Here is a 19111-nt window from a genome sequence, read left to right on the forward strand (position 1 = left end):
TGCTATGTTGCCCAGGCTGGTCTCAATTTCCTTGGCCCAAGCAATCCTCCTATCTCAGCCTCCCTAATAACTGGGACTACAGGCAAGTGCCACCATGCCAGACTCAAACTATATGATTCTCTAGAATCTCATGATTCTGATGCCAGGAATGGCGTCTGAGTAAATTCTAGGGTGTTTAAGCTGCCTTCTGAGTAAATTCGAGGGTGCCCTTTTCCTAAAGAACATAAACGCCAAAGTGTTTGTCTCTGAAAGCCACTGTACTAGTCCCTGTCACCTCAGTCTCACACCTGCCTGCTTTTCTGGCACCCGGTCTCACCTCCAGCAGACCCAGGGCCTGGCGCTGGCACCTCTCCTGCAGCTCATCTGCCAGCTCCTTCAGGGCCTTGCTCTGCTGGACCAGCCGGCTCTTGCTCTCCCGCAGTCTCTGCAGCGTCGCTCGCTCTTCCGCCTCCAGCCGCCTTAGCTGCAGTTGCTCCTCCTGGGCCAGAAAGCCACGATGCTTCTCAAACTCCAACCTGAAGCGCTGCCTCTGCATTTCCACTTTCTCCTGAGGTGACACAGTGGATCACATCATCAGCGCTCGGCCTCCTGCAGCCAAGTACAGGACAGTGCTGGAGAAGGCAACGTCCAGACTTCCCTGGGATCCGTAACTCTGTGGACTGACTGGCTGCATTCTAACAACATGCACAGACTGCAGTCCATTCATATAAGAAGTAGCCCAGGAGAGTTTTCAAACTAAGTTTAAAAAACACTGTTGGACTGGAGTTCCCATTTTGCCACAGGCTTGGGGGCAAGGCACTTTTATATTGAAGTTTCAGTACCATATACAAAATGTGAGGTTCTGGGGAGGTTGAGGCAAGAGGATTGCTTGAGGTCAGGAGTTCAAGACCAGCCCGGGTAACAAAGCAAAACGTGACCCCATCTCTAAAAACATTAAATGAACTGACCGGGAATGGTGGTAAGCCCTGTAGTCCCAGCTACCCACAAGGCTGAGGTGGGAGCATTACTTGAGTCTAAGAGCTCCAGGCTGCAGTAAGCTGTGATTGCACCACTGCACTTCAGCAAGACTCCATCTCTTAAAAAATGTGGGGAAAAAGAAGAGTATGTGGATTACGGCTGAATATCTATTAAACTACAAGAACAGTGATCGGCATAGAGCAGTCACACAACAGGTTACTATTTACTAGTCGATTAGTCACTAGAACCACTAGAAACAACCGAATTATGAAGAAATGTTAGAGACCTAGAATTGTTTGAATAAGAACAGGCTGAGAGATGAGAAAATATGCACGCTGTTTCACAATACGGTAATAGTGAACACAACCAACAACCATAGGTCTAACGTTCTCTACAAAGCCAAGAAACAACTAAGTAATGCTCAGGCCACTGAGTTCAGAGTTCACGTCAGGGAATTAACCCCGATTTCTACCCGAATCTCGCGTCTCCAGTTTCTGAATAGACCGAAGGAACATACTTCATCCCAGGCTTAGTTTCTAGATTTTCTTCTCTCGAGATAAGTATATTGGAAACTAACTTTAAGCTGAGTAGGAGAGGCAAATCACTCCCTCAAAGTACCTGTACCTCCCATTCTCTGTCCTGTTTTATCGATTTGTTTTCTTTTTTGTAGATATTCATGAGGTACAAATGGAGTTTTGTTACACTGTTACACTGCTTTGTAGGTGAAGTCATTTGCCTGGTTTTTTTTAATCTTTTTTTTGAGACAGAGTCTTGCTCTGTCACCCAGGCTGGAGTGCAGTGGCACAATCTTAGCTCACTACAATCTCCTCCTCCTGGGTTCAAGTGATTCTCCTGTCTCAGCCTCCCAAGTAACTGGGATTACAGGCACACACCACCATGCCCAGCTAATTTTTGTATTTTCAGTAGAGACAGGGTTTCACCATGTTGGTCAGGCTGGTCTCAAACTCCTGACCTCATGACTGGCCCACCTCGGCCTCCCAAAGTGCTGGGATTACAGGCGTGAGCCACTGTGCCCAGCCTATCTGTTTTTAAACGTGGTAACTTCTTGTTTTGACTAAAAGGCATAAGCTATCACCTTTTTAAACTAAATATCCCCTAAGACTTAACTCCTTCCTTCCATTTTCCAACTCTACCTCCTTCTACCATTTTCTAAATCACCAGATTCAGAAAACTTCATCTTCTTTCTGAAATCAGGCAAGTCTGAATTCCGTACACTGATTCCTGAAAGGTGTAACTCATGTAAATATGAGAAGCTCTCTTCATATCAGAGGCTGTGCTGTCGTGGGGTGGGGCAAATAACCCAGCCACTAGAAAAGAGTTGAGTCATACCTGGGGCATGAAGGGGGGTGTGGTGGGAAGCGATTTGCCTGCAATTCATCTTCCTTTCACACCACCCTCTTGAGCACAACTATATCTGCAGATAGAGAAACAGGAAGGGTTGTTTTGTAGTATTTAGAATACCTTGTGACCAAAAATGTGCTTGCTGCATTTGGCTCACATGGATACATTCTTGATGGTAAAGATCATGCAAGTTTACTTGGCTTAGAACAGGGATCTCAGTATCATCCCTACTTAAGAATAATCAGTAGAGGGTTTAAAACATGCAGGAACTCAGCTCTCCGATATGGGCATTCTGATTTTATAGATCTACGGTCAGGCCAGGATTGAAAACAATAGACTTGTATTTCAGCCTGAAAAGAACAAAAATTATCCATCAATATTACAATATTAAATAATGTACATCCTATCACTATGTACATTATAGGCAAATAACTAACATTATTTAATATTGTAAAGCTTTGTTCTTGCTCTTTTTATCTCGATTGCCACTACCCAATCCAAACTATGCTTTACTAGCTTGCTCTTCCTGCAAAACCCACGGCTATATCCCTATCATCTAGAGTTGCATCTTATACTGTCACTACTAGTTTAAAAATATTCATTAATAATATTGATGAACAAGTTTGTCAGTATCAACATTAATAAGTTTAAATATTTCTTCACACATCTGAGTAACGTTAGGTACTAAAGTTATTAACATCAATATTATTTAATATTGATAACTTTTATCCTTTCTTATCACTATCTAAATTATTTACCTATAATGTACATTTTTCTTTTCTTTTTTCCTTCTTTTTTTTGAGACAGAGTTTCACTCTTGTTGCCCAGGCTGGAGTGCAATGTGCGCGATCTCAGCTCACTGCAACCTCTGCCTCCTGGGTTCAAGCAATTCTCCTGCCTCAGCCTCCTGAGTAGCTGGGATTATAGGCATGCGCCACCACGCCCGGCTCATTTTTTTTTTTTTTTTTTTTTTTTTTTGTATTTTTAGTAGAGATGGGGTTTCTCCATGTTGGTCAGGCTGGTCTTGAACTCCCGACCTCAGATGATCCACCTGCCTCGGCCTCGCAGTGTGCTGGGATTACAGTTGTGAGCCACCATGCCTGGCCTTAATGTACATGTTTCTTCTGGGATAAGTGTTATCTTTTCCTATCCCTACGTGTATATATATAGTAATCTAGTAATGTAGTAAATATAGAAAAATGTAGTTTAAAAAGTCTTTATGTAATATCTGTGTAAAGATAGAGTATAAGACTAAATTTTCAAAGAAAACAAGAAGGAAATAATTATAAATATATAGAGTCATCAGAAAAGAAGGGTTATTTGGAAAAGGAGAAAGAATAGGAATATTCTGTAGAGTATAACCTATTATATATCATATTACATAATATATTACATGAATATATAGAACTATACACACAGTTTCTATATATAGTTTCTCAATCTTGACACTATTGACATCTTGAACAGATCATTTTTTCTCATAGGATATGGGAACTGTCCTGTGGACTACAGGGTGTGAAGCTGCATTCCTGTCTCTACTAGATGACAGGTGCACTGTACCCACCCTTCCTCAGTTGTGACAACCAAAAATATCATCTCCAGAAATTGCAAAATGTATCTAGGGGGGTGTGGGTATCGCCTCAGGTTGAGAATCACTCTGTGTGTGTGTGTGTGAGTGAATCACTGTGTGTGTGTACGAATCACTGTGTGTGTGTGCGTATACACATGTTCACATGCATGTGCATGAATGAAACATGGAATAAAAAGAGCTAGTGAGGTATTAAAAAATAGAATATGTGTATGTACAGATGATCAAAAAAGGCTGAACGTTCGGATTATTTCCCTGTATATAAGATGATCACTTTGGGCTGTACTTCTTCTGTTACAAAGTTGTGAAATATTCATTATTTCATTCACCTAACAAATATTTTCAAACTAGTAGTGACAGTATAAGATGCTATTCTAGGCGACAGGGATACAGCAGTGGGTTTTACAGTAAGATCAAGCTAGCAAAGCTATTTAATTGTAATTTGGATTGGGTGACGGCAACAGAGACAAAAAGAACAAAAATGAACCATATCATTTGAGGGTACAGGGATGACCCAGGATGGCTCTGAGGTGCTCTTGGGCATATATGGAGATGGAAAAAAAGTGCTGGAGAATGGAAGATGGTGGAAGAATTACTGACCCGAATCTGGATCCTTCAAACAGGCAAGCCTCCTAAAGCCCCAACACGGTCTTACCTTCCAAATGACAGTCTTTTTCCCCACACTGGCCTCCTGAGTCAAGGCATCCTCCAGCTCTTTCCTCACAAGTTCCAGAGCCATCTGGAGCTTTACCTGTTTGGGAAGATATTTCAAAGCTGTTACAGATGCTCTCACTCAGTACCTAACATCACGCAGATGTGTGAGGAAATACAAAGATCAATTTAAACCATCTCTTGAAAGCACACAAAAAATGTTCAATATCATTAAAAACTAAACATAAATGTATTTAAGTTTTAGTGTCAGGGTCTCGCTCTGTCACTCAGGTTGTTGTTCAGTGATGCGATCATGGCTCACTGCAGCCTCAAACCCCTGGGCTCAAATGGTCCTCCTACCTCAGCTCCCAAGCAGCTAGTACTCAAGGCACACTCAGCTAATTTTGTTTTCTGTAGAGATGGGGTCTTACTATATTGCCCAGGCTGCTGTCAAACTGCTGGCCTCCAGAGAGTCTCCCATCTTGGCCTTCCAAAGTTCTGGGATTACAGGCGTGAGCCATCATGCCTAGCTCCTTAAATGTATTTCAATACCAGATACAATCAAATAGTTATCTAAAAGTATGCTCACTGCATTGTTATATACAATAGTATAACTTAACTAAAACATTAAAGATAGGGGAGAAAAAAATTATATTAACTGGATAGAATTAAAATAGGATGTTACAGAATGTTTAACGACAAGAAATACAATGATAATGTCCAATAAATAAATATATTTTACAAAACAGCATTAATTTTGAAAAAAATGTGCTGGTAATAAATATATTAAAACTGGGCTGATGTAAATGAGAATATTAGACGAAATGTCATCTATTGGTATTTGGATGAAGAGTGATGCTATTATATCTCTCTATATTTCAACTTCTTGAAGTTATTGATTACTTTATGATAAAGCATGGGTTTATTAATGTAGTATTAGTAGTATTATTAGGTCAGAAGGAACTTGGGAGGTTATCATATTTTATATGAAAAAATACAATATGTTGTAAACTTACAATGAGTAAAAATATGAGAACTAAATCTTCCTTCAATGATAGGGCCCTCACTAAAAGTAAATATGTGTATTTTATTTACAGAAAATACCCACAGGGATACATACATAAACAGGATTTTAATTAAAAAATTCTATTCTCAAAGTTACTTAATAAATCCTACATATACATCAATTGTTTTTAAAAGGAGAATATTATAATTGTTATACATAAAATAACAGTAGAATTCATGATACCATTTGACCCAGTGGGGAAAGTGGCATTTGTTTTGGTGTTTACAAAGAATGAACACTTTGACACTTGTAGATAGAGAAAGCACTTTGACACTTGTAGATAGAGAAGAGCTCCCTCAGGCCAAAGAAACTATCAGCAAAAGCAAGGAGATGTGGCACAGTTAGGAAAACAGTGATTCGGCTAAATTTGCTGGGTTTCCTGGCTAGTTAAGACAAGAGCTATGGAAACACAACTTAGGGCCCTAGAAAGCTATCACTGACAGGCTCAGGAGTTTAGATAATATTTATTTGGTATTTAACTGAAGAACTACTGGAAATACAGAGAATACCTTTAGAAATATTACCCTAGAGGCTGGGCTGCCTGTAACACCAGCACTTTGGGAGGTCAAGGAGGGTAGATCACAAGGTCAGTAGTTCAAAACCAGGCTAGCCAACACGGTGAAACCCGATCTCTACTAAAAATACAAAAATTAGCCGGGCGTGGTGCCGTGTACCTGTCTGTAATCAGGAGGTTGAGGCAGGAGAACTGTTTGAACCAGGACCCGGGAGGCAGAGGTTGCAATGAGCGGAGATCGCACCACTGCACTCCAGCCTGAGCTACAGAGCTAGACCCCGTCTCAAAAAAAAAAGAAAGAAAAGGAAAAAAGAAAAAAAGAAATATTACACTACCAATCCTCTGTATGGTATTTTCTGGCCTTTTTTTTTTTAAAAAAAAAGGCAAGAACATAGCAGAAAAGTTTAACTAGAAATTACCTAGTACCTACATCTCGCCAATGACAATGAAAATCAAGAAGACATGCCAAGAGAGATATTGTTAGGTCCAGAGGGAAGGGGAAAATATCCTAAACCTTAATTTAAAAAAACTAAATAAATAAATAAAAATTTTAAGAAAGCTAGTATTTGCAATGCACTACAGCACGACTGATAGTCCTTTGGTTAAATATGTCAGTAGATTAAAGACGACTTAGACCTCCTCTGTGCTGGCAGTTGTTCTACATGCTGGGATTAAAGTGTGTTCAGAAAACACCCAAGAACTTTTGAAGGGCACCAGTAGGAAGAATTCTACACGAAATTTCACAGATGCCACTTTGGGGGCCAAATACTTCCATTTTGTTTTTCTTCTTTCTCTTTTAAGCTTCCCGGGCTACACTCCAAATGAAGCACCCCTTCATTGAGGATGTTCGAATCCTAAGTCCCCAAATCCCTGCTGATGGAGAGCCACCCGCGGGCCACCCTCTCCTACTTCAGGAGGCACGGGCGCCTGAGCTTTGGAGGGATCAGAACCCGTGCCCAGCTGGACACTCTTCCTAACAACGCCCAAACCCGTGGGTTGCTTTGGTGACAACACTCATTTAACGTAAACACTGTGCAAAAGCAAAGCATTGCACAAATGAGAACTATTACGGCAAGTTTACGATATAGATGTACAGTAGTTACCAAGAATGAACTGGACCACAGCCCTCCCGACCAGAGCCCAGCTGAGGGACCAGACTATCCGCACCAGGAAAATCCAGCCCAGCGCGAGTTCGAGGACAGGAGAGTGCTTGAGGGAGGAGCGGACGGTGTAAAATAATGGTTGTGTGTCGCAAAGGGGGTTACCCCAGCCAAGGCAAGGAGACCCACACTGAGTGAGCCGCGTGGGCGGCGGGGACGGCGCGGGGAGCGGCCGTGGGAGCCGCTCAGGAGACGGGTGGCCTTGGCGGCTCCGCTCCGGACGGTCGCCCGCTTCCCGGTCCCGCAGCGCCCGCAGCCCCCGCCGGGGGGCGCCTCACCTGGTAGCGGCCGGCGGCCTCCTGCAGCGGCGCCGTGCGGTGCGTCCTGTGGTCCGGGCCGGCGTCGCACACCCAGCACAGCGCCGCCTGGTCCTCCTCGCAGAAGCGGCTCAGCTCCTCGCCGTGCCGCGCGCACCGCCGCGCCCCGGGCCCCGCGCCCAGCCCCAGCCGCCGCACGCTGTCCACCAGGCCCGCCAGCTGCCGGTTGGGGCGGAAGCCCGCGGGCCGGAAGGGGCTCCGGCACTGCGGACAGGCGTAGACGCCGCCCTGCGCGATGTCCGACTTCTCGCAGAACTCGGAGATGCACCTGAGGCAGAAGCTGTGGCCGCAGTCCACGCTGACCGGCTCCTGCAGGAAATCCAGGCACACGGGGCACCGCGCCTCCTCGCGCAGCCGCTCCCCGGGCGGCCCCGAGGCCATGGCCCGCCTCCCCGGGTGGCTGCGCTCCCGGCCGCCCGCACCGTCTCCCCTCGCGGTCTGCACGGGGGAGGAGCCCACGCCGCGGGGAAGCAGGCGCCGGTGGGTGGTGTCCGCTGGCCTCAGTTCAAGAGCTCAGACGAGCCACACCCGGTGAAAAGCCACCACTCAGGCGCTCCCAACGTCGGGGGTAAAATTAACGTTATGGTTCCACCCACCCCCGCCACACACACACCCAGGAAACTGGGCATTTCTAACTGGAATCCCTCGTCATCTCCTATTTTCACTGTCAGTAGATTTGGAGAATTGCTACATTCCCTCCTTTCTTCCATCTTTTTTTGGTTTGTTTTTGTTTTTGTTTTTGTTTTTTGAGAGGGAGTCTCGCTCTGTCGCCCAGGCTGGAGTGCAATGGCAAGATCTCGGCTCACTACAGCCTCTGCCTCCCGGGTTCAAGCGATTCTCCAGCCTCAGCCTCCTGAGTACCCGGGATTACAGGCGCCCGCCACCATGTCCGGCTAATTTTTATATTTTTTAGTAGAGACGGGGATTTCACCATTTTGGTCAGGCTAGTCTTGAACTCGTGACCTCAGGTGATTGCCCGCCTCAGCCTCCCAGAGTGCTGGAATTACAGGTGTGAGCCACCGCGCCCGGCCTCCATCATTATTATGTAGATTTTGTGCAGATTTCTGAGGTACCACTGCAGTTTTGTTACATGGATACACTGCATAAAGTCTAGGCGTTAGCGCAGGCGTCGCTGTAATCGTGTACATTGTTCTCATTCGGTGATCTCTCATCCCTCGCCCGCCTTCCACCCTCTGAGCCCCTTCATTGTATACTGAGCTATCCATGGTCCTCTCATACCATAATCGTTTCTTAAAAACCTTTCCCTCTTTATATGGCATAATCACTTTTTAAGTGTTTTTTTCCAAACTTCATTTTTTTCTCTTGCACTAATTACAGCTAGATAAAGAAATGAGACACCACCTGACACGGGAAGATGCCTGCATAGGTGTGTATAACTATAGGTTTACAGCCCAGCCAAAAATAATTCTAAATATTTAAATAAATATCTGGCCTGGTTCAATGAGGGTCCTGTAAGGAATACACAAGTGTTGTAGGATTGTTGCAAAGCCAATCTTGGAGACGACAAAGCTATAGAGATGCTCATCAGAAGGAGTAATTCAAGCTTAGCCTCTCGGTGCTGTACCTGTCAGATGGGGGAGGCTGAGACAGGAGCAAAATGATTTGCCAGAGTATGTTACTTCATCCAATGGGAGACTGAATCAGGATAAAGTACATTAAAGTCTCCAACGTCGTCCAGAAAGTAGACAAGTCTGGGGCAGTGTCTGCATCTGTGCAAAATAACTTTAGTGTGGTTGAGTTTGAAGTGATGGTGGGGTGTGCCTCTGGCAAATCAAACCGTCCCTCAGCACACATTGTGTCTGTTTGTAGCCAGGAGTCTCATACATTGCACCGGTTATTGAAAACACACATGTTAAGGAAAAGAGGTAGGACCTCGTTTCTCAAGGAGCCTTAAGATCAACTAGAAGAGGTGGATATGAAATCATGCAAACGTAATTACAAACCAATAACTGCAAGGAAGGTCGCTCACCAGTCCTGCAGGAATATAACAGAGGACTCTGAATGAGACTGCAGGGTGGGGGGCAGACACCTGAGGTCTCTGAGTTAACCTCTGATAGGTGAACACAAGCTGGCCAGCAGGAAGGGGGGCTCTGCGAGGCTGTGCCCCCCGAAGCCATGAAGAGTACAAGGTAAACAGCAGGTGGGAGCAAGACATACCCAGATGACACTGAGAAGCCAGGCAGGCTGGCAAGCTGGGCCAGAATATGGTGGCAGCAGATAAGGCTGCAGCAAGAGGCGGGGCCAGATGACTCAGGTCCTTGGGGATCCTGTGGGGTTTGTGGGTCTTTATTAGAAGGACAACGTCTTGGGCTGGATCTCTGGTGACAGCCAGAGCAAAGGATTTTGAGGCCTCCTGCCTAAAGGTTAAGTGCATAATTAAAGTGAGTAGATTCTTGGAGAACACACATGGGTTTGTATTAGCAAAAGATGTGACATTAGAGAAAAAAGCTAAAGAGCGTAAAGAAGACTTAGCAAAGAAAAACAGACTCTGGCTCCAAATTAAGGGCTGCGGCACTTGCTAAGAAGCTTGAGGCTAGCTGTGCCACGTTTCTTCCCTGCATTTCTTCTAACGTGCAGTGAAGAAGTGTCATTCTTACAAGGCCTCTCAGAGTATTAAATGAGCTAATAGACAGTAGATGCTTAATATAGGTCCCGGCATGTTGCAAATACACACATACACATGTATATATATTGAGACAGGGTCTTGCTCTGCTGCCCAGGCTATAGTGTAGTGCCACAACCTGACTCACTGCAGCCTCTACCTTTCAGGCTCAAGTGATCCTCTCACCTCAGCCTCCCAAGTACCTGGGACTACAGGTGCCCGCCACCACGCCCAGCTAATTTTTGTATTTTTTGTAGAGACAGGGTTTTGCCATGTTGCCCAGGCTGGTCTCAAACTCCTGGGTTCAAACAATCTGCCCACCTTGGCTTCCCAAAGTGCTGGGATTACAAGTGTTAGCCACCTCGCCCGGCCATGTAGCAAATATATTTAATTGAAGAAAAGGAAATGAAATAGCAAAGTGAATGGAAGGATGGTGAGTCAAAAGGTAAGCTACATTAGGAAGAGAGATTTTTTTCTATTTTGTTCACTGCTCTATGTATCCCTAGGACCTTGAAGAGTAACTGGCACAAGTGGACACTCCACAAATGCTAATTGAATAAACAAGTTAATAAGTGAATGAACAGAATTAGCACAGTTTATCCTAGGAGCTAATGAAAGAGGGAAGTTCAAAGATGATTATATTATGTCAAATGTGAAATCCATGTTTTTCTGCATTTTACATACATGATCTTGCTCTGGCTCTCCATAACTCTGGCAGATGTTGGAGCATTTTTCTGTTTTGCAGGCATAACGGGACACAGTAAAACAATACATTTGCTCGAATGTGTGGGCCAATTGATAACCAAGCTCACTTAAATTCAGATTTCCTAGTGCCTATGATCCTAAGGGAAGGCCTCTGGCTTCTGATGTTGGGGTCACTGTGGTTTTCAGGAGGGTGTGACGCAGTGGGCGAGCTTACTTCTTCCCCTGCTGGTTCTAGAGTTGCTGAGATTAAACTGCTTTGTCTCTGACACTGGTTGACTAGGAATGACATCGGTACCATTGTTCTTAGAAACACACATTTCCCTTATAGCACATCCATGCAGGTAAGTCGTGGATTGGATTATATCTAGGTGTCACTGTATTTACAAATGCTACATGGAGTGCCTCGCCAGGCAGTTTCTGGTTTAATGGGAATAATCTAACTTAAATTTGTATTTTCTCATGAGCTTTCTTTTGGGGTAAAGTGTCTCTTTGTTTATGCCAATACGACCAAATTCCAATGCACCCCACTCCTTAATTTATAGGCTAACTTCACCCTCTGATTCATTTACAGGTTGCAGAGTTGCAAATCTTTTAGCTAATACCACCCGCAACCATCCTCCTTCTCTAATATTCCTCTCCCGTTGTGTCCTGCCTTCTGTGACGTCATTAAAATATGGGATCTGCCATCATCTGAGCATTATTCCTCCCTGCTCTTTTTTGTGATTTATTTGGCCTCATGGCTTTGGGCTCCTGAAACCATTTCTTCAGGACAGCAATGTTTTCTTCCTTACTTTGAATCCTTTTCATGGAGTTTCTCAGATCTCCATGGCCAAACCCTTTACCTCAGCTTTGGGGATTCACAATCTCTTAGCTCCATAGCCCTCAAAGCAGCCCAATTTGTTACCAAGACACCAGGAGTTCGGTCTAAGTCCTGCTGCTCTCCACACAGAAAGCCAATCACTGAGACCACGATTATTGCCAGAGAAGAAACTTTTAATCAGGTGCTGCAGCAGAGGAGATAGGAGCTCAGTTTCAAATCCATCTCCCTGACTGACTAAAATTAGGGGCTTATGTAGCAGCAGGGAAGAAATATAACACTGTGTGGAAAAAGAGGAACTAGGGAGGGATAAGGAAGCAATCATCTTGAATAAGTGGACTGGGCTGGCATCTCACTATCTGGTTGAGATGACCTGGAGTGATCTGATGAGTTTCAATTCTTTCTTACTTTTCGAGAGGGCTGGTGGTCCCTTCCTGAGGAAGGAACTCAGATAAAACAAAAGTAAGTTTCAAGCTCTAAGACCAGAAAGGTCAAATTCTCTCTCTCTCTCTCTCTATCTATCTATCTATCTATCTATCTATCTATCTATCTATCTATCTATATATATATATATATTTATCTGTCTATAGGACTATTGGGTTGGCAAATTCAAATGCCAAAAATAAAAGCACAGCCCTCAAGACTAGCATCCGCTGACTCAGCATTTCCTTCCTTGTTTCTGGCCTTAAAAGGACCTCATTCAAGCAACTGAACCCCGCATTTTTTTCTCCTTTTTTTTTTTTTTTTTTTAGACAGAGTCTTACTCTGTCACCCAGGCTGGAGTGCAATGGTACGACCTCAGCTCACTGCAACCTCTGCCTCCTGGGTTCAAGCGATTCTCCTGCCTCAGCCTCCTGAGTAGCTGGGATTACAGGCGCATGCCACCACGCTTGGCTGATTTTATGTTTTTAGTAAAGACGGGGTTTCACCATGTTGGCCAGGCTAGTCTCAAACTCCTGACCTCTGGTGATCTGTCTGCCTCAGCCTCCCAAAGTGCTGGGATTACAGGTGTGAGCCACTCCGCCCAGCCTCTCCCATTTTTCTTGAATTGCGGTAAAATACTCATAACAAAAAAAGTTACTACTTTAACCATTTTTAAGTGTACAATGCAGTGGTACCTAATACACTCATAGTGTTGTACAGCCACCTCCAGAACCCTTGACATCTTGTAAAGCTGAAACTCTAAGCCCATTAAACAATAACTTCCCACTTCCTCCTCCCTCCGTTCCCTGGTCTGTGTCTGTGATTCTGACTACTCTAAGTACCTCATGTAAGTATTTATCTTCCTGTGACTGACTTATTTCACTTAGCGTAATGTCCACAAGATTCATTCATGTTGTAGCATATTGCAGAATGTTCTCTATTTTTAAGGCTGAATACAATTTCATTGTATGAGTATACCACATTTTGCTTATCCATTCCACTATAGACATTTGGGTTGCTACTATATTTTGGTTATTATGAATAATGCAGCTATAAACATGAATGCATGTATATCTCTTCCAGACCCTGTTTTGAATATATCTCCAGAAGTAGAATTGCTGAATCACAAGGTAATTCTATATCTCATTTCTTGAGGAACCTCCATACTATTTTCCACAGTGGCTGTACTATTTTATATACCAACAGTGCACAAGGGTTCTGATTTCTCCACAGCCTCACCAACACTTGTTATTTTCTGTTTTTTCAATAGTAACCATCCTAATGAGGTGGTATACCCTGCATTTTTTTGTGTATCCTTTTTTTCCAGAAACTATATTGAAGTAAAGTTGAACTAAGATTATGTGATGTTCTCTGTGGGCACAGCCTCCATTTTTACCTCGGTAAGGCCTGCTGGAATCCAGTGCACCTCTGTGCTTTTATGGAAGGGATTCAGAGGGCAAGGTTAAAGCAGAGACAGCTCTTAGTGGCTAGTGGTAGTGAGAGTGAACCAAGTAGTCTTCAGGAGATTGATAAAGAGAAATAAAATCTGGTCCTTGGTTTGTTTTCCATGCACCTGAGATGGAAGCAACATGTGTGCATTTTAATGAAGTTATATTAATATAATAACGGATATTTAAAGAGTGGTTTACACTTTTTTTTTTACATAATTTGACTGATTTGGGGAAAAGAATATATTTTTTTTCTCTCTGTTTTTTTTTGAGATGGAGTTTTTGGTTTTGTTACCCAGGCTGGAGTGCAATGGTGGGGTCTCGGCTCACTGTAACCTCTGCCTCCAGGGTTCAAGTGATTCTCCTGCCTCAGCTTCCCGACTAGCTGGGATTACAGGTGCATGCCAGCACACTTGGCTAATTTTTGTATTTTCAGTAGAGACAGGGTTTCTCCATGTTGGCTGGGCTGGTCTCGAACCCCTGATGGTGATCCACCTGCCTCGGCCTCCCAAAGTGGTAGGATTACAGGCGTGAGCCACTGCGCCCAGCCTAAGAATGTATTCTTTTAATATTTTATTCCAAAGCCCCTTCAGTCTGAGCCTGCTCAGAATAAGGGCTCAGAATAGATTCTGTAATCAATTAATAATGCAGTATTCCATGTGAGGTTTGTAATCTGTCCCTGAAGGAAGTATTATAAACCCCATCTGTATTTTAGACATGAGAAACCTGAGATTTGAGCAAATGTAATGAGCAAATTCCATCTATCATTCTAGGTCTAGTGTTGGATGATGTTCCTGCCGTACTATGCAAACTGGTCACAGGCCTCTCTTCACTTGTTCAGTAGACACGTTTAGGAGCCAGACACCAAGGATTGGCTGAAGACACAGAGCTAACTATGAAGAGGAGCTTGGAGCTCGTGTCCTGCTGTAGGGAGGAACTGGCACATGGACGAAGTGATAACACAGAGGGAACCCGTCTTACCACATACGGGTACAAGGAAGACACCAGAAGGAAGACACCACATGTGAGCATGGGAGGCAGAGGTCTGAGAAAGTTCACAGATAAACTTCTATTTGAATTCAGTCCTTAGGAGGCCTGGGATTCCCAGCCAACCTGTCCTTCTAACGGAATTTGGTCAGAGAAAGCAGCACGTGGAGAGTCCAGCTGGGGAGGACAGACTACAGCGTGTCTTTGAACCACCTGTGGCTGGATGCGGCTCCCACTCAGGTGGCAATGCAGGGAAAGAGATCAGGGCTAATTTTGTATGCTACGCCAAACAGTGTAGTTTTTATTGGTAGGCAATGGATATCAATGACACTCACAATTATCACCACTGGATGTGATATATAGACCCTACTTTTCTCCTTCCCAGTGGTTGCCAGCATTGACATCCTGTGGATTACTATGAATTAGAGGCTTTGGCTGTCCAAACGATGCTCTAGGGTGACTGGGGTGGCCGGAATGGGACAGCCAAGTTGTGGGGTTTTCTGATAGCCTTTGGAGGCAGCCCGGATCCAACTGCATTTGCATAGATCACATTGTTCCAGCTGATAAATGCACAAACACCCATAGTAGGCCTCTCTAGCCGCTTCTCCAAGGAAGGCCCACAAAAGCTCTCTAATGAGTTTGAAGTGATCCCTCAACACCCCCTTTCTGTCTCTATTCTGTGTTAAATGAGGAGGGAAAAGGCACTGCGGCATTTTTCCAGATATACAGACTTCCGCAATGAGTCTGCAATGAATGGCCTAATATGGATCCAGTGTTTCATATTGTGTTAAATTCGTTTGTGTAAATCCTATTGTGTATATCAGTTTGATACAAAAAACATGTATTGGCTCTTAATACTTACATGACATGTGCTAAGAATGTCTGTGAGTTCCAGAATCTTCCACAAACACACGCCATAGCACAAGAAGACAAAATGCATGAGTTATAAAAGAGTATTTTCTCCTGCATTATATACGACTGAAAGAAAGATAAGAGGCATATGTATATCTGATTGATGGCAGGGTAGGAAGAAAAGCAGGAACAAATTTATGATGACATTTGAAGGGGGGTGGTTCCTAATAGTGGAAACAGCAAGAGGGAAGCCCTCCAAATAAATAAAGTTATAAACGTTAACCTCAATTTTGAAAGAAATGAGCACATTGTTCAAAGTATATAAATAAAGAAGGTAATATGATCCAAGTTGAGTCTTTGAAAAGTACATTTTTAAAAATTATTTTTAAAAATAAAATTTGTCGGCCGGGCGCGGTGGCTCACGCCTGTAATCCCAGCACTTTGGGAGGCCGAGGCGGGCGGATCACAAGGTCAGGAGATCGAGACCACGGTGAAACCCCGCCTCTACTAAAAATACAAAAAATTAGCCGGGCGCGGTTGTGGGCGCCTGTAGTCCCAACTACTCGGGAGGCTGAGGCAGGAGAATGGCGTGAACCCGGGAGGCGGAGCTTGCAGTGAGCCGAGATCGCGCCACTGCACTCCAGCCTGGGCGACAGAGCGAGACTCCGTCTCAAAAAAAAAAAAAATAAAAAAAAATAAAACAAAATAAAATAAAATTTGTCTGAAAAGCAGATCTTCCTAGAAGAATATGCTGATAAGAAGTACCAATCCAAGTGGCTACACCTCCAGCACTCTCCCAGGACCCTTGCAGAACGGCTTTCCTTATCAACTCCTCTCCCTCTGACCTTGTCTACCACTCAGCAGTAGAAGTTCTCTTCACTTCATGTATCAGGTCTCTCCCTCATTTGTCCCTCTTACTAGCTCCTGAATTACTTAGCAGAACCAGAAACTTTGCATCATTCCCATAACTAGTATTTTCATGTTTCTTTAGATGCCCTTTCAACTAGATTCCACTAATACAATCCCTGCAATTTCCATAACTGTCTTGAAAGCAGTGCATTAAACTGAAAATCAGACAATGAAGTTGAAACAGACCTGCCTTCAAACAATAGTGCTGTAATGCACCCTTCCTCTGACCCTGGTGTGTTATGTAAGTCTCTCTGCCTATGCCTTCTGCGGTGAAAAGGTCCTTTTAGAAGGCTTGCATGGAGCATTATACATGTAGTGTCTGGAATCTAATACGCACTCAACAAATGCTCATCCAAACCCTTGACTCCCCAATCAATTAATCCACACGGAAGAAAGAAAAGCAAATGCAAATCTTTGGGGACATATTTTTTGTTTAATTGTCTGCAGGGCTAATTGTTCTGAAGTTTCCTTATTTCCATTGTGTATTTTACCTGGAGATATACAGAAGTGAGGACTTTCCCCCAGTGAGGTGCCGGAAGGTTTGTGAAGATAACAACAAATTATATGAGAACTTTTAAGATGTGGCTGACTGAGAAGGAATAATTGTTGATTTCTAGATTGGTTATTTACCTTTTGTGGCTGGTTGTTTCAATGAATTCACCAGTTTTATTCAATTATTTGATTCCAAAGAGTGGTTCTAAATTAAAAACAACCATCTTGCCTAAGATTGTCCTTGAACATTGAGGGCCTAACACGTTCTGGTTATGGTTGTGTACATGGCTGATGTCCCAGGTACCCTTTGCCTGGTGCTCTCTCGAGTGTAAGCCTTGATGATTTTGCAGGCCTGAGCACCCTTTTATCTCCATTTTCTCAGCTGTTGCTGATGAGTACAGAAGTTTTGTTATTTGGCTCACGCCTGTAATCCCAGCACTTTGGGAGGCCAACATGGACAATCACGAGGTTAGGAGTTCGAGACCAGCCTGGCCAACATAGTGAAACCCCATCTCTACTAAAACTACAAAAATAAGCCGGGCGTTGTGGCAGGTGCCTGTAATACCAGCTACTCAGGAGGCTGAGGCAGGAGAATTGCCTGAACCCGGGAGGCGGAGGTTGCAGTGAGCCGAGACTGGGCCACAGAGTGAGACTCCGTCTCAAAAAAAAAAAAAAAAAAAAAAAAGTGGATACATAATTTTTGCTGGCTAGGTCATGCCTGTCTCTGCAAACATGCAGCTATTATAAGATCTAGATTTGTGATAAGATATGAAAAGACCACCCCAAACAAGGACTGTTATACAATCTATAAAAGGTGCTTTATTCATTTTTTTCCCTTTAACAGGAGGAGAAAAGAGCTATGGTAGGAATTAACTGTAAAAGTAGCTGCAAAATAGCCAAGATTCAGGCTATATAAAATTTGCTGCAAAGAAAACCAAGATACAGGCTATATAAGTAGTAACCCAGTTGTTCTACCCCATATGTGGGACACAGAGAGTTTGGAAGGCAAAACATTAGATACCTAACTCTGAAAGACAGTTCTATGACTATTTAAAAAGATATATTTTTTTCTGTACTGTCTTTTTCCTCCTCCAACTTTTCTAAAAACTATACATATGAATCATTTTATCTTGAAAAAATGCATATTGGTTAAATCAAACATCAATAAATCATAAATCCCGTCAGCCTGCCCCATCAGACTATAACATGGTATGATTCACTGTTGTATCGTAATGCCCGAATGAACTCCAGGCACATAGTAGGTATTTGTTGAATAAATGAATCAAAAAGAACCAAACAAAATATGTGTTTTTTGTTTTTATACGTTTATTTATTCAATGCTTTAATATTTTCTCTTAGACTAAAATATATAAATTTAACTAGAAATATTAATAAATTTGCTCTTCTTAATTAGACTTCTATACAATGGAATTAAAAAAGAAATCCTGCTATATTAGGAATGGGTTGAAAATCTTTTCTTTTTTAGGCCGGGCCTGGTGGCTCATGCCTGTAATCCCAGCACTTTGAGAGGCTGAGGCGGGAGGATCACAAGGTCAGGAGTTCGAGACCAGCCTGGCCAATATGGAGAAACCCCGTCTCTACTAAAAATACAAAAAAATTAACTGGGCATAGTAGTTCATGCCTCTAATCCCAGCTACTTGGGAGGCTGAGGCAGGAGAATTGCTTGAACCCAGGAGGCAGAGGTTGCAGTGAGCCGAGATCGTGCCACTGTATTCCAGCCTAGGTGACAGAGCGAGACTTCATCTCAAAAGAAAATATTTTCTTTTTTAACTGATTTTCTAAAACTCAAGCTAATAGCCTCTCGGATCAATTTATATATTGCATTTTCTTTGTTAAATTGACAGATTTAAACTTAGAATGAGCTTTGCTACAGATTGCTTTAGTTGAATGAATTAATTAATTTGCAGTCATAATTTTTTCCATTTAGCCACATCTGTAATTAAGGTATGAAGAGGAAATGCCATTCAGCAAAAAGCACTGGTTATGCTTTCAGTCAGGACGGCTCACTCACTCACTGTCTGCTTGCTGGATTTTAGAGAAATCTCCATTTGTTTGATTCAGATTTTAGTTCAACATTTTTGGGGCCTATCTTAAGTTAAGTTAAAAAAAAAATCCGTTTCAAAAAGAATGTAAGAATTGCATGTGTCTCGAGTATTTTATCAACATCCAAGCCTCAGTGGGCAGAGTCGAATCTCAAAAGGGTGATTTGATTGTTTTCT

At 43.3% G+C, this 19111-nt stretch overlaps 1 protein-coding gene and 1 long non-coding RNA gene across 7 annotated transcripts in view; both read right to left on the bottom strand.

The window, feature by feature from the left end:
• LOC105474740 (tripartite motif containing 58) overlaps nt 1-9898 on the bottom strand; it is a 36469-nt gene extending 26571 nt beyond the window's left edge. The window contains exons 1-3 of one of the 6 annotated variants that reach the window (XM_024790638.2): nt 7577-8386; nt 4563-4658; nt 317-547 (exon numbers count right to left, since the gene is read on the bottom strand). In XM_024790638.2, the coding sequence (XP_024646406.2) occupies nt 317-547; nt 4563-4658; nt 7577-7996 (747 nt within the window). In that variant the 5' untranslated portion in view covers nt 7997-8386. Of the gene's footprint in view, nt 1-316; nt 589-2307; nt 2389-4562; nt 4659-7576 lie in introns of those variants that run through there. The other 5 variants (XM_011729574.2, XM_024790639.2, XM_024790645.2 and 2 more) reach the window with 5 other exon arrangements.
• A 1974-nt stretch (nt 9899-11872) lies between these two features.
• Nucleotides 11873-15813, bottom strand: LOC139356402 (uncharacterized). Its single transcript, XR_011608214.1, has 3 exons — nt 15481-15813; nt 13580-13756; nt 11873-12206 (listed from the first exon to the last, which is right to left on the bottom strand). It is a non-coding gene; the product is annotated as an uncharacterized lncRNA (long non-coding RNA).
• Nucleotides 15814-19111: the final 3298 nt, after the last annotated feature.

This window comes from Macaca nemestrina, chromosome 1 (genome assembly GCF_043159975.1).
Source record: "Macaca nemestrina isolate mMacNem1 chromosome 1, mMacNem.hap1, whole genome shotgun sequence".
NCBI classification, from domain to species: Eukaryota; Metazoa; Chordata; class Mammalia; order Primates; family Cercopithecidae; genus Macaca; species Macaca nemestrina.